Source organism: Photinus pyralis, unplaced genomic scaffold, assembly GCF_008802855.1.
Source record: "Photinus pyralis isolate 1611_PpyrPB1 unplaced genomic scaffold, Ppyr1.3 Ppyr1.4_LG9, whole genome shotgun sequence".
NCBI classification, from domain to species: domain Eukaryota; kingdom Metazoa; phylum Arthropoda; class Insecta; order Coleoptera; family Lampyridae; genus Photinus; species Photinus pyralis.
The window spans coordinates 19,908,232-19,923,699 of record NW_022170878.1 but is presented as its reverse complement, the minus strand read 5'-3'; the positions used below and the strand labels follow the sequence as shown (position 1 = coordinate 19,923,699).

The 15,468-nt window shown below is 36.4% G+C and overlaps 1 protein-coding gene across 1 annotated transcript; it reads right to left on the bottom strand.

Annotated features, from left to right (window-relative positions):
• Window positions 1-9,520: 9,520 nt before the first annotated feature.
• On the bottom strand, window positions 9,521-11,020 carry LOC116181023 (uncharacterized protein K02A2.6-like). The gene is made up of 2 exons (XM_031501246.1): window positions 10,314-11,020; window positions 9,521-10,218 (listed from the first exon to the last, which is right to left on the bottom strand). Exons 1-2 carry the CDS (start codon window positions 10,842-10,844, stop codon window positions 10,201-10,203), a joined length of 549 nt encoding a protein of 182 aa, XP_031357106.1. The 5' UTR covers window positions 10,845-11,020; the 3' UTR covers window positions 9,521-10,200.
• Between the last annotated feature and the right edge of the window lie 4,448 nt (window positions 11,021-15,468).

Below are 15,468 nucleotides of genomic sequence, written 5' to 3'. Positions count from 1 at the left end.
TCTCGTGCCCGTCCTGCATTTGGGATGGTACAGCACCCATTCCAACATTGTTAGCGTCCGTATCTAACACGAAGTCCTCCTCTCTTCTTTGATAGCTGAGCACCGCAGCCGTAACTGGTTGAGATCTTGAAAAGCCCGCTTGCATTCATAATCCCAATTTGAAATCTTTAAATCTTTACAAATCGCCGGTAGTACATGCGTAGACCCAAGAAACTTGTATTGCATGTTTATCTTTCGGCTTGGACCATTCTTGTACTGCACGAACTTTGTTGCACTTCTTTGTATTCGGTTGAAGCACAGCGCAACCTCATAAACAAGTCTTCGATATTCTTAAGGTGGTCTTCAAACGTTTGGATAATCACAATTACGTCGTCCAAATACACAAGGCACGTTTTCCAAGGTAAACCTCTCAAGACCAGTTCCATTAATTTCTAAAACACGTCGCGGGAGCGTTACACAAACCAAAAGGCATGTATGGATGTTGCTTAATAGTTTGGGCATCTGTCGTATTTATTTTGAGTGACCATATTGCTTAACCGACAAGTCATTTCTCTGAAGCAAACACGTCTTGGTAGCGCCGTCGCGGAAAATTAACCTTTTAGCTTGTTGTCAAATTCTTCCATAAGGCTGTGATCATAGCTTTTCGGGTCATTTTGGGCACTTCAAAGTGTCATCACTCTTGACTGTAATTACACAACCCACGACTACAGCTGCTGGGGTACACGTCCCAATCAGTACCTTTCCTTAACTTGGTCGGCAGTGAGTTCAAATTCATTAGCGGAACAGGCGTTAGTTGTTTGGCATTTATTGCCAATAAAAATCGCTCGATCCATATTGGTATAATTAGGTTCCATCACTCCCAAAAAGTTTTCCGAGAGACTTCCATTCATGTGAACCATCACAACTTTCTCGCAACACTCCGGCAGAGTGGCATCATCCACAAGCATTACGCGTGGCAGCTCTCCATTGTACAGGTCTATGGTAATCCCGAATTTTCTCAGCAAGTACATTCCTACAATCACCTCATCTCTGCTACCAACACTTGATGCGCACCTTTCTTGAATCCAATACCAATATCGATCGTCAGCTCTCCCAGTACAAGAGCACTCAGGTTTTAGTATTAATAAGGGGTAACTTTCTTCGCGCAATACTCATTGATACTTTTAATCTACTCGTCCGATTTTCAAAAATCTGAGCCTATTTTGACTGGACAGGTTAAATCTAAAGAATCACTTACATCTCTTACATCGTTTTTAGGGAGGTGATAGCATCGTATACACCGGCACCGAATTTTTTGGTGGGGGATTTCGGAAATTGGTGTTGATAGATAATAAGTAGAATAAAGATGAGGTATGGTTTTACAAGGTATTCGGAAATGAAGCTTCTACTATGAAACAAACTAATTAAATTTTATCTGAAAAAACTAATGTACCTCTCATAGTATGAATTCATGCTTAATTCCAATTTCCCAAGCCACCACGAAGGGATTCTGAGAAAAAGTGTGCCGAAATTATGAATTGGAGAGGACTACGTTAAGTTACAGGCCGAAAAGCGTTTGCGACTTCTTTGTAATGACTAACAAATTGAGAATTTGATATACGAAACACAAAAAATACCACCCTCAAACTGATCCGTAAGGCGTGTATTCCTATAGCTAACGAATTCCGTACGTACACCGTACACGACGTCAATAAAAACTGGAGTTCCATAAAATACCTAATAATAATCAATGGTTACAAGTAGTAAATAGGCTGTGGAGAAGTACTTTGCAACTAATTGCTTTTGGCTTGCTAAATAAAAGGCTGCAATTTCTCTCTCATTCTCCACAATTTTCGCTGCGTTGCAATTATTAAACGAACCACTGCATCCAGCTGTAACCGTATTTTATCCGTTCCAATAATACCTGATATAATTACTGGGCAATTCAAGATCGAAAGAATGCCTTTCCGCCACTGCTAAAAATCAAATAATTGCAACCATTTCGCACCGTGAAATGAAAGTTTCCAGCCTCGTTGTTTCAGATCTTTTCTCTTGAGCGACTACCAAATCGGTTGGGATTTAATTTAAATTTTTATTTGAAAATTCAGTCACTATTAGATGTGAAGCAGCGTAGATATTTATATCACACAAAATGTACACATAAAACACAAAAATCACTATCCTTTATTGGATTCTCAGCAAACAATGAGTTGCCAGTCATTGTTCGGCTTTATTTTTCAATGAATGAAATCCTGTTCATAAATGAAAGATTAGGTACTTCGAATAAGCTCTCATTTTTCGTTATATTTCACCTTTATACCTAAAATGTTTAATAGCGAATCCATTTTTACAATTAAACCAAGGCATCAATGTAACGCCTTTTTTTTGTCATCACGTGCAGCTTTGTCTATCAGCACTCGTTATATACTGATCAATTTCGTTCAAGAAAAAGCAATACGGTCTTCCTTGAGATCAAATGAACAAGTTTATTGCTGTGACCACTTGCAAATGCGACCATAAATGTAGACGTCGAAGTAGTTAATGGTCTACAAACATTATTTTTAGAACAGGAAAAGTGAATTAAGCGCGACCACAAATAATTTTTCGTAAATGGTACTTACTTGTAAATGTCCCGCAGCAGGTGATGACAGTTTAGTCGCTTGGAAAAAGAATGATTCAAAAGCAAAATCAGATATTATATTATATATTTCTCCCAGTGAGCTGAAACAAATCAAGTGATGCGAGATATCACACAACGTATGGATGAAACTGCACAATACTTCAATCAATCTAAAGGCCCCGCGCGAAAGGTAAAGTTGCGACGGTTGATGGAGGGACAAGATCTGAACAGCCACCGTCGCCATTTTTTCGATGTTGTCGACAAATTGAGTGAGTTGGAAGTAGATATTAATGGCAATTTATTAGTTATAGTCCATTTGTTATTACTATTCCGATATGTAATTAAACCCACTAAATGCAGCTTTAACTTTTTTTACCTCAAATCGCGTATTAAACATAAACAGTTCTCTAAAACTAACTATAACGCGTTATTGTTGACGTGCTGAATAAGAATGAACAAAATAAAGTACCACAACGGTTAAGCGATTCTAGGTCGTATCGCTTACGTCAAAGAATTTTTTTGAAGTGAATTTCGCTTGCATACAGTTTTTAGAACTGCAGTTTGATTGGCATCAGGTAGGCCTAAACAACATTACTGTAAACAAAAACTGGATGTAAGCGAAATTCACCTCAATTATCATTCTTTAACGTAAGCGATACGACCTAGAATCGTTTAACCGTTGCCGTACCTTATTCTGTTCATTCTTATTCAGCACGTCAACAATAACGCGTTGCAGTTTGTTTTAGAGAATTGTTTATAATTAATCGACGGCGTGAGGTAAAAAAAGTGTAGCTGTATTTAGTGGGATTAATTAGACACCGGAATACTAATACCAAATGGACCATAGCAATTATATGAATGTTATTAAAGCATATAGTTTTCCGATAGCATCACTCGAAGATTTACCAAAACCCAAAGTTTTGTGTGTTAAAATTGTTGAAGAATACAATGCGCGTAAATAGGAGGTGCGTGAACAGACATCTACAGCAATAATTGCGTCCAAACATTTTATTATTCGCGAAAAACAAATGTGTCGGATTCGTCGAATGCAAATACGCCAAGTCCGTCGTCCGCGAGACATGAAAGCCGGGACAATTACTCACAGAACAATTCGAACTAGACACGCTTGTATCGCTGTAAACAATAGGGTCTTCCTGAAAAAAAATATTGTAACTTTTTTGTGTCTTACTGTAAAGTTTATAACCTGTAATTAAACATCTCATATACAAAACCGAGTACAAAACTTTTATTTCTAATTGCAACATGTCAGGAAACAACATATAATATCGTAAAACTTTCAAATTTTGTCATGCAACCGACGACATGCCGATATTGGCCGAGCGTCGCTTACGTCACTACGCAAGTTTCCGATCGGGAGTTATATTAGTGCATGACACTGATAGGAGTTCGATTCGACTTATTATGGCAATCTGCCATAAACTGAGTTCTGACTGGTTCGTAAAGGGGCAGTTAGATAGTCTGCCAAAGGTTGAAGTGTTAATGGTCGCCGCCTTTTTCTCGAAAAGTGAGTTTTTCCATGCCACTCGTTTGAGTGCAGTCAAGGCCCAGAAGCAAATCTGTTATGGTTCATAGGAAGTATAACATCAAGTTTTGTGTGTATAGTGCAAGGTATAGTGTAGGTCTGTAGGTACCTCGACCATTTATAAACCGAATTGCAAACTTTTTTACTTATAAAAGTATTTGAATGAAATTTGATACATAGGCACTTGGAATAAAGGAAAATCAAACGCCAATTTCAAAATTTGGTTATGCGCATGCGCAGTGCCAACTTTTTTGTTTATGGAAGAATTTAAATGAAATTTGATACATAGGCACATGGAATAAAGGAAAATCAAACGCCAGTTTCAAAATTTGGTTTTGCGCATGCGCAGTGCCAAATTTTTTATTTATGGAAGAATTTAAATGAAATGTGATACATAGGCACTTGGAATAAAGGAAAATCTAGCGCCAGTTTCAAAATTTTATTTTGCGCATGCGCAGTGCCAACTTTTTTTATCTATGGAACCATTTAAGTGAAATTTGATACTTAGGCGCTTGGAACAAAGGAAAATCTAACATTAGTTTTAAAATTTAGGTTTGCGCATGCGCAGTTCCAACTTTCTTATTTAGAAAAGTATTGAAATGAAATTCTTCTCATAAACTGAAATTGAAGTAGCACGTCAACAATGGATTGCCCATGTGCAACGCTATCTTTCATATTTGTGGCCGGATTTTTACGATTTTAACAGAAGTTGCATCTTACAAATGGGAAATGAATGCAAGTGGAAATGCACTTTATGTAAATCGTTTACGATTACTTTTTAACTTGTTTATATTTTTTCGTATTTTTTGTTTTTTCTTGTAAGTAGAAGAAAAACAGAAGGATTATAAAAACTATTTTACGTAAAACTGTTTTCCGTACTCTCAATTTGTATTTTTAACTCTAGCTTCAATAGTTTTGAAAATATTGAACAATTCGAACTATTTTGAATAGTACTTACAAAAATTCAAGATGCCGGCGCCATGACTGTAAAATCAAGGTTTGGAAGTAGCACGACGATTTTTCCTATTCCAGGACTGAGAATGTGCTCTTACCTTCTTGGAATCCTCTTTTGTTACATTTTCTGTCACATGTTACGGAGGTGGATGAATTTTAATAACTACACCGACACTACTACTATTTCAATCACAAAGGTTAAACTTGCTTACGTCTTTGACTTATAAAATACATAAAACCGAGTACTAAACTAAATATTCCGTTTATTAATGGGTATATCACCATACAATCGGCTTTCTCTTATCACAATCGATGCACGGTTCCTGAATCAACCTTGTTATCCCATTATCTTATTCAAAGGAGAGAAAGAATGACGGGTAAATATCTAACTCGCACTAAATATGCAACATGAAAAAAAAACACTGTAATCGATTTGCCTCTTGGATCGTGATGGCAGTACTATATTATCAAAAGCATTTGAAATAAATTACAATCTCCCTTTAAACTGTGAGACTGCCATACAACTTGCCAACAATAAAGGAATAATTGTATCTAATGAATGAAATATGTTACAGTACCTACAAAGACCGGAACGAGAAACGTTAATTGGTGGTTGTCAAAATTATGATGCTATGTTATTTTAAGCGCCGTTTATTTCCACTCAAATAAAAGCTAGTTGAATGGAAAATTATTACTGTGCAGTATATCGTATTTTGTGTTTACAATAAACTTCACCTGGTATTAAAAGAAATATAATATTGTTAAGTAATATTTCCTTAAATACGTTAAAATACGCTTTTCAACTAGAGTGATAGCATCATTGGTTTTTACGGCTGCTGAATAATTCACGCAAATTCTGTTTCTTCCACTTATACTTTACATACAACCCATTTAAGTCGGCCTTTATTTATGCAGTCATATAAACTTAAAGTATTATGGCATAAAAGACCATAACTTTATCAGTTGAAAATTCTCAAGTGCTTAAAATTTTCAAGTAGAACACCTCCTGTTGCATTATTTCTTTCCACGCGATCTAGATTTCAGACAATTTGTGAAAAGCCTTCCATTCCACATAAGATTTTAACCCGTAGGCATCCAAAATTGAGATATCCATAAAGCAGTATTTCACCACTATAAAGTGTACACGGACAAGTTTGGATGAAACAATTCGTGAAAATTGTTTCAAAGGGCGTTGTCTACCATGAACGCAAGTTAATTCGTTTCATTACTAAGGAAATGAAATCGTAATTCGCTTAGCTAAAGGTTTATTGCTCAAGCAAATAAAATATAAGCTAATGTTTGTTTCATTATTAGATTTTGGTGCGAGCATCAATTACCTACAAAAGATTAGGTATATCCACGCTTTACATAATCTAAATAGCAGTCTACTTGAATAAGGGTGGAACGTGGAAGAAATTTATTACTAGGCGATAATTTACTGTAATAGCTTAAATAGCTGGCATATTTTCCCTTTGTGGTTATTATTAAAGCTTTTGCCCTTCATTTTTGAATAGAAAGTTAAAATTCAGTTTGATGCCAGAGCTTGTTTAGCAGACGGGTAGATTTAAACTCGATTTGAAATTATTTAATGTGTCGATGGTGGTTGCTGGTGTTTATTATAAAAGCCTGGAAGTCGACCTCTCTCATTACAGGCCCCTTTTATTGCAGACATTTTAAGAGTCGGTCACATTAGGTTCAATGGTAGGTGACCGCCGCATCTTAGTTGTCAGCGGAGGTCCGCACTCTGGCGGGACTTGTTCTTCGATAAAGGCATCATTTGAATATGCTACCACTAGAACATGCACGAGTTACGCCACCCTAATAATACATAATCAAAAGTGACAAAGCGGTGACGCGATATGGTACTGATGGCTATGCCCAGTTTGAACTTCATGCAATTCGGTTCATAAATGGCCGAGATGACAAAATGGCACTATGAATGTTGAATCGATTAGGCTAAACTTTTGATATTGCGTATTATATCGCTAAATCTATGTGCAGTTTGAATTTCATGCGATTCGGTGCATAACTAAGAGAGATGTCAATACGGCACTCCTTTTTTTGGATCTACATTGCCAATTCACGAGTTCCCATCTACAAATTTAATAACGAATTTCACCGTAATCGGTACATCCGTTCTCTTTTAAATCGATGGACATGAAGCTATCGACCGAAAGAGCGAGCGAGCGATCTTGCGATGGGAGAAAGCATAAGCATTTCGCTTAATAACTCGACGCTGAAGGCCTCTTGTAATTTTTTTACTTTTATGTGATATTCCGTGTATTACTTAGTTGTTAAATATTGTCAGTCTTATAAAGTGTTATACACTACCGCTCTTCCCCCCCCCCCCTCAAATGTTGCAGCCAGGAGACCATAGCGGCACTCCATACTGCCGATCCATTTACCCATATACTGCTGACGGAACGACTGCCTATAAGACAGAGCATAATGTGGAAGAGACCCATCCTACTGAACGTGCAAATTTCCGTCGTGTAGCGCCCTTCAATCGACTCTCCAAAGATTGCATAATCAGTCGGTGGTTCTCAAATTGAATATAATAAAATTGGGAGCATTATTTAATTTTATAATTCAGTAGAAAGTTCTGAAGAGGTATGCAGCTATGCACAGATGTAAAACCAACAGAAATTACACCTATACCAAAATATGAACATTATCAAGCCATACAGGTCACTCTGTATATGAGAATATTTCAATTTATTAAGTAAGAAATTTAAATAAACACAAATGTTAAGTTCGTTTCATTTGAATATGTATTTCATTGTTTTTTTTTCCTTTTAGAATTGTTTGTGAAATGCATATTTTTGTTTAAAATGGTTGGCTTTGTAATTGTTTAATTTAGATAAGATGCTTTAATTTAGGTACATCTGGTCAAGTCTGCGACTTTATAAATAAAGGTTTCTATTTATTCGTTTGGGATAAGGGGTATGTATCAGGCAAAAGTTAATCGATTTCAAGGAAATGCCTGGAGCTGATAACGGAAATGTAGGTTTTACAGACAATTACGTGTCTTTTGGTTAGAGGTGGGGATGTTTTTAATGCATTCTTTTGAAGCTGCCATTATCAAAGCTTTTACACGCGTTGTCCGATTACGGAAAGTGTTTCGTCGAATTGAATAAACAGCGAGACCGTTTGTTCTCTTCTAAATTAAAAATGTCTATCGTCCGAACAGCCGCCGAAAACTGTGTCATCTTATTAATCAAGTTAGTCTTGTTTGTTATCTAATTCTGTGTTCAAAAGCTGGCAGCAGTTGTGTGTGAGTTAAGTGCGCCTAGTATCGCAAAACTTTTATGACCAGATTACATGGATTAAGAAAAAACTTTAAGTAGTTTCAGAGTTCTTATTCTAATTGTTTTTCCTTTGTTTCGGGGATTTTGTTTTAATTCTGCCATGTGTTTCGAAATAAATTTTTGTCTTTGAAAATCAATTGTGTGTTTATTTGAATCCAAAGTGCAACCAAAATACAGTTTTCATGACTTGTCTTTCGTGTCCAATGTTTATTTCAGCTGTTTATGAAAATTTGTGTAATATTATTAGTTACTCTTTGGTAATACATTCTTTGGAATTTTCAAACGTTGGTCGAGGACAGCGAGTTTCTCAAATTGAGAAATTTTGAGTCAATATTAGGATTTTTCTATTAGCAGATGCCGGATGTGTACGAGGACAGATGATAAAATTATAAAGTTCAATTTTGATTTGTTTTGGGCTAACTGAACAGGTGTTTTGTGGGTGGCGTAGTGACCACATGGGAGTAATCCGACGGACTGCAACTTTAGACTACGATACTGGAACCTAAATTTAATTACGTGGGTAACTTATTTACAACTAATTAACAATAAATTATAACAGTCTGGAAATGAATTGATTTATTATGCATAAAATATTATTTATCACTTATAGATACACAATTTATAACACCGCGAACTATTTATTACTTTGGCGTTGAAATTGGAACTGAACTCAAACACGCTTATATAGTGCAATGCAACGTTACTCGATGGTTTGCGAAACGTTTGGAAAAGGTTTAGAACGTGGATTATATTTCAAGGATGTCTACCAGGATTTTTGGTATATTCGTTACGATACCTTTGGTTGAACCTTATTTATTGCGCAAGTTCGTTTCGGGAAAGCGCATGAACTACATCCAAAAAGGGTATATACTAGACGAATAGGCCTTAGCTTCTGTACGTTTAACAAAATATCCTTGTGCTACTCGGATGTTCATTACAAACAAATGTCCCAAGTACTACTTCCACTACTATTCCCAGTCATATTCTTCGCCACTTCTTTTTGAGAAAATGTAAAGGGTCTTGTTTTGTATTTAGGTATCCTGGATATATACACATATAACGGAAGGATACTGAAATACATTTATTGCAAAACTATTACATTAAAGAAACGCGTGAGCTCTTTGACTTGCATTACGCGACTGGTGCAAGTCTGCTATCAGATAACAATTTCCCAAATACATATCATTCCTCCCTCACATAACATAAGTTATTTTATTGCGAACCAGTCAGGAGGTTTTCTGTTTCTGGTTGGGCGCAACATACTTCTAGAGTTAGTTACTACAAAATCATCTGCAATTGTTTCAGCTTCCCTAATTGGTTCCGGAGAACTAGCCTTTCCAACTGCAGATTCCTCTACTACATCATCGTCAACATTATTAACAATAGTTGCATTTGAATCAACAGTCAAAGGACGTGAATAATAATCTAATAAATCGTCATCATCGTAAGAAGGTCCTTTGATTATTTGATCCGAATGTCTTCTCCAGATAAAGTTTTCGTTAGTTAATGTCTTATAGTTTCGAGGTCCGTTTTGTTCTACAATTTCTGCAGGTACCCAACTCGGTTTAGCACGTCCATAATCGCGCACAAAAACACGATCACCTTTTTTAAAATTGCCTCTCGCACTCACTTTATTACGTTTCACTTCCGCACTGTTTCTTGTTAGTCTCTTCGGATCTCTCCCTCGTTCCTCTTTACGCAAATGCTGTCGCTTCAGCTGCTCTTCCGGTAAAATGAGATCCAATCGCATGCGTAGCTTTCTTCCTATCAAGAGTTCAGCTGGAGTAACACCCGTACTACTGTGAATGCTGTTCCTGTAGTGCAATAGGAAACGGTTTAATGCCGCAAAAAGATCTGTGGAATTCCTTTCTTCCATGGCCCTTAATATATGAGTTTTTACAGTACGTACCGAAACCTCTGCTAACCCATTTGTGGCAGGATGATATGGTGGTGGTGTAATATGCTGAATTCCATTCATATATAGAAAATGCTTGAAACATTCCGACACGAATGAACGTCCGTTATCAGTTACTACGATCTTTGGCAATCCCCACCGACTAAATATTTCTCGTAGCTTATCTACTGTATTTTCCGAAGTAATGTTCTTCATATAAACAACTTCTATCCACTTCGAATGGAAATCTACCACAATCATGAACATTTTATTATGCAGTGGACCAAAAAAATCAATATGCACCCTTTCCCACGGCTGTTCAGTTTTTGGCCACTCAATCACTTCAGCTTTCGGCGGACTGTTTCTGTGTTTAGAGCAAGCTAAACAATTTTTGCAAAATTCTTCGACGTTTTTATCGCACGAAGGCCACCATACAAATGATCTAGTTAATGATTTACTCTTAACTATTCCCATGTGTGTCGAATGTATCTCTTTTAAAACTTCTTTCCTGCAACGTGATGGTATGATTAACCGATGTCCCCACATCAATAGGTTATCTTCTATTGTAATTTGGTCTCGCCTAATATAATAAGGTTTCAGTTCCTCTTCTTTGCAGTCACTTGGCCAACCCTGTGACGCAAATTCGAATACTTTTCGCAATATTTCGTCGTTCCTAGTTTCCTCTTGAATAAATTTCTTATCAAGACGAAAAATATCTTGTTTTTCTATTAAGTTTAAGTAGGTAAAGTTTTTCGTCGTCGTCGTCCAAGTAATTTTTCATCTCGGTTTGATTGTCCTCAATCAATCTAGATAAACAATCTGCTACATTTTTATCCGATTTAACGTATTCAATGGTGTAATCAAACGCTGACAAAAATACAGCATATCGTTGTAAACGGTTTGCTGCCATTATCGGAATACCTTTCTTTGGCCCAAAAATCGACAAAAGAGGTTTATGATCGGTGACTAATACAAAATGACGACCATACAGGTACTGCGTAAATTAGATACACCAAAAATTATGCTATAAGCTTCTTTATCTATTTGAGAATAAGCCCTCTGAGTGGTTGTCAAAATTTTAGACGCAAAAGCTATTGGCCTTTCTTTTCCATTTTCGTATCGGTGTGTCAAAATTGCACCCACTGCGGTTGAAGAAGCGTCCACTGTCAACTTTACAGGAACTGCAGAGTCGTAGTGTGCTAATACATGTTTAGAAGATATCGTTTTCTTCAAAGTCTCAAAAGCTTGATCGCAGGTTTTATTCCAAATCCAAGAACTTTCGTCTTTTAACAACCTATAAAGTGGTTCACACATACTGGCAAAATTTGGAATAAAAGCGCGATAATAGTTAAACATTCCTAATACTGACTTTAATTCCGATTTATTTCTAGGAGGTATAGCTTTTAGTAATGCATCTACCTTTTCAGTAGAAGGTCTGAGCCCTTCTTCATCTATTACAAACCCTAAGTAATTAACAGATTTTTGAAAAAAATTGCATTTTTCTCTTCGCACTGTTAATCCATACTTCTCTAATTTATTAAGCACCAAATCTATTCTAAGAAGATGTTCTTCCTTATTTCTTCCCGCGATTAAGATATCGTCAAGGAAACACGTAACGCCTTCCAACCCAAATAAAACTTTCTCCATTATTAATTGAAAAATGGATGGAGCTGTTTTAATTCCATACGGCATTCGGTTATACGCAAATAAACCCAAGTGTGTACTTATGGTTGATAACGATTTGGCCTGTTCGCTTAATAAAATTTGTTGATAAGCCGAACTTAAATCAATTTTGGTAAAATATTTACCACCCGCTAATTTGGAAAATAAGTCCTCGATTCTGGGTAGAGGGTAGCTCACATTTTTCAAATATGGATTTAGTGTGATTTTATAATCACCACATATTCGGACAGATCCATCTCTCTTCAATACCGGAACGATAGGTGTTCCCCATTCGCTCATGACTATTGGGGATAGGACGTTTTCAGACACTAACCTATTAATTTCGCGTTCCACCTTTTCTTTTAACGAGAAGGGAAGTGGACGGGGTTTAAAAAATTTGGGTTCAGTCCCTATATTTTAAGTTTTAAATCGACCACTGCTTCCGTAAAAGTGCCTAATTTATTATTAAATACTTGAGGGTATTTATAAATTAGTTTCTCCACGTCGCCGCCAAACAGGTTCACATTATTAATTACTTTAAAATTTTGCTGATTTTTACAAAACCAATCACGTCCCAAAATTGGTGGTCCACCATACTTAATTACAAAAATATTTATTGGATGCCTATTGTTTGAGCATGTGATTGTCATTGACGCGACACCTAGTGGAGTAGGTAATAATTTCACCACTGTAACCTTTTAATTTAATTTTCGTTCTTTCCAAAATTTCGTCTGGAAAAAGTGTATCAAATAAAAACTCGTTCATTGCAGATACCGCGGAACCCGTATCCAGTTCAAATTGCAAATACACATTATTTAAACACGCATCAACTAAAATTGGTTCGCCACTCTCTGTGTCTTTAATAGTGCGAATGGGTAACAAAAATTGATTGTTAATGTCTAAACTGTACAATGTGTCCAGGTCATCGTCTACGTCCACAAAATGAGAGTTTGCGGTTTTCCGTGGTTGAATGTTTTTGTTGGCGCAAACACTCTGTAAGTGTCCTTTTCTACCACATTTGTGGCAATGATAGTTTTTGTAATTACACGCTGTAGATGCATGTGAATTTTTCCCACATACTCTACACTTAGTGTTTACGTCTTTGTCCCAATTACTAAATTTAGACTTCTTACCTTGCTGGTTGTTGAAACGTTTACCTTTCCCTACCAGATGTACGTCCAAAGGCTCTGGTTTTACGGCCGTCTCACTTTTTCGAGAAGTTGATGCTGCTCCAGGGTTTTGGTTATTGACACGTCGGTAGAAGAAATCCGCTTGATCATTGGCTATTTGATGTGATCTAGTGGCTTCTAGTGTTTCGTACGTCTTCGCCTGTTTCTCCGCTTCTTGAAACGTAACTTTCCTCACTTAGAAACAATTTGTCTTTAATTTTCCCGTCATTATAACCGATAATAAATTTATCACGTAAAATCATGTTTAAAGAATTACCGAAGTTACAATACGTTGCTAATCTACGAACACGCGCTGCCCAATCACTATACACAATTCATGTTTTTCCTTACGCGCCCCGTAAAATTGTTCCTTTTCCGCGAATATTGCACGTTTTGGATTAAAATGGTTATTGAATAACTCCACTAAACTATCGAAATATTTTTCTTCCGGTTTATCCGGCATGCAAAGATCCAACATTAAAGAAAACGCGTTATCACTTAACGCATTTAAAAATAAAGCACGTTGTTTATCGGCCTTATCGATATTATTGGCAGAATAATATTGTTTCATTTTACGCACAAAAAGGTCCCATTGATGAACGTTTGGGTCAAATTCGTGTAAATTGCCGTGCACGTTTTCAACTTTAACCGGATTTAATGCCATTTTAATTCACAATTTTCCACTGTTCCGATCACTAATCACAAATCGTCGCCACTGTTTTGTATTTAGGTATCCTGGATATATACACATATAACGGAAGGATACTGAAATACATTTATTGCAAAACTATTACATTAAAGAAACGCGTGAGCTCTTTGACTTGCATTACGCGACTGGTGCAAGTCTGCTATCAGATAACAATTTCCCAAATACATATCAGGTCTTATCATTACGGTTCCTCAGTTTTTTTTTACTATAAAGGTTTGCTAAAAATCATTCAACTTTTGATGGTTACGAACCCCAGTAGTCCTCGTCTCTATGTTCTTCAAAGTTAAAATATCAAAAAATGGTACTACGATGTGAACACTTTCAATTTAACAAAAAGCGTTTGTTGGGCGCTTTGTTACTTCGTATCGAAAATATTTGTGTTGGTTCTAGGAATTGAAGATAGAAGTTAAAGGTAATTGATTTATTTCTAGAATTGTGTTACAGTCACCGCTGCCGTAACTAACGCTGCAATTAATTCGCCGCTTTTAACCGTTCCCGTCAAGATATTTCAAGTGTCCAAAAGTTCTTGTCATTTAGAAGACGAGGGAAAATTGATATTTTAGAATTTCAGCCGCGTTACGCCATTATTAGCATGGTTCTGTGTCTATTGCTAATTTTTAAACGAGCGTTAAAACTGCAAGGTCATGTAGGTTTAGGACCCCGCCGATTGATCCCCAAAATTCAAATTAACATGTGTTAATTGAACTATAGATTTTTAGAAATTTCAATCCGGCCATTTAAGTAAGTAAAATTAACAGTAGCTAAATAAATGCGTTGTAGTAAACTTAATTGGTTTGAATTTTCGGACCAATTACAGACATTTAAGACGTCTGGGAAGGACGTAATTAATTAAAGAATTTTTAATTTTTGGACGTAGATAACCGAATACGCTGTGCCGGTTACCTCCAGGGCTTACCCGAATTTTATAAAAGGTAAAGAAAGAAAAGAGGATCTTTTGCATCTTTGCAAGTTACGTTTGTAAAGTACCGAAATTTTTGAGATTTTAATTTACTTTGGCAACCGTGCCGTATTTAAATAATCAACCTTTTTGCATTTGGTGTTTTAAGCGAAACGTAATTTTTTCTGCTTTTTGCACATTCGCAAACTACGTTTTGTAAGTACCGTAATTTTGACCTTTGCCCTAAAGTTATTCTGAATTCATATCGTTTAAGTTTTGCTTAAGTTTACCGCACCGTATCTATAGATTTTGGTTTTTCTTGCCCAGTAATTTCTACCGCTCCGTTTAATTGCAAGGTAAGCTTTTGGTTACATTCCGTTTCATTGATTATAAGATGGAGATACTGTTTCGCTATCCTCCATTTGCTTTCTCATAGATACAGCTACCGAATTCGATTCTTCACTGTTCACTGTTCGTTAGGGAAATTGCTGTGTTTTCGCATTAACCAGTAGTCGGCGCTGGAGCTGCCGTTTACTTCGCCAATCCGCTGCTACCGCCTTAAAATTAGAAAATGATGGATGATACTTGCCTTTGACTTTTGGGTGTGATCACTGAACGTATAATTTAGGTTTAATTGCATTTTCCTGTTGATAGCCATTAAATTCGTCAATGTTCAACAGTTGTAGATATTTGCTAAAACGATCATTCGACCTAGAATATTTGATTTTTGCC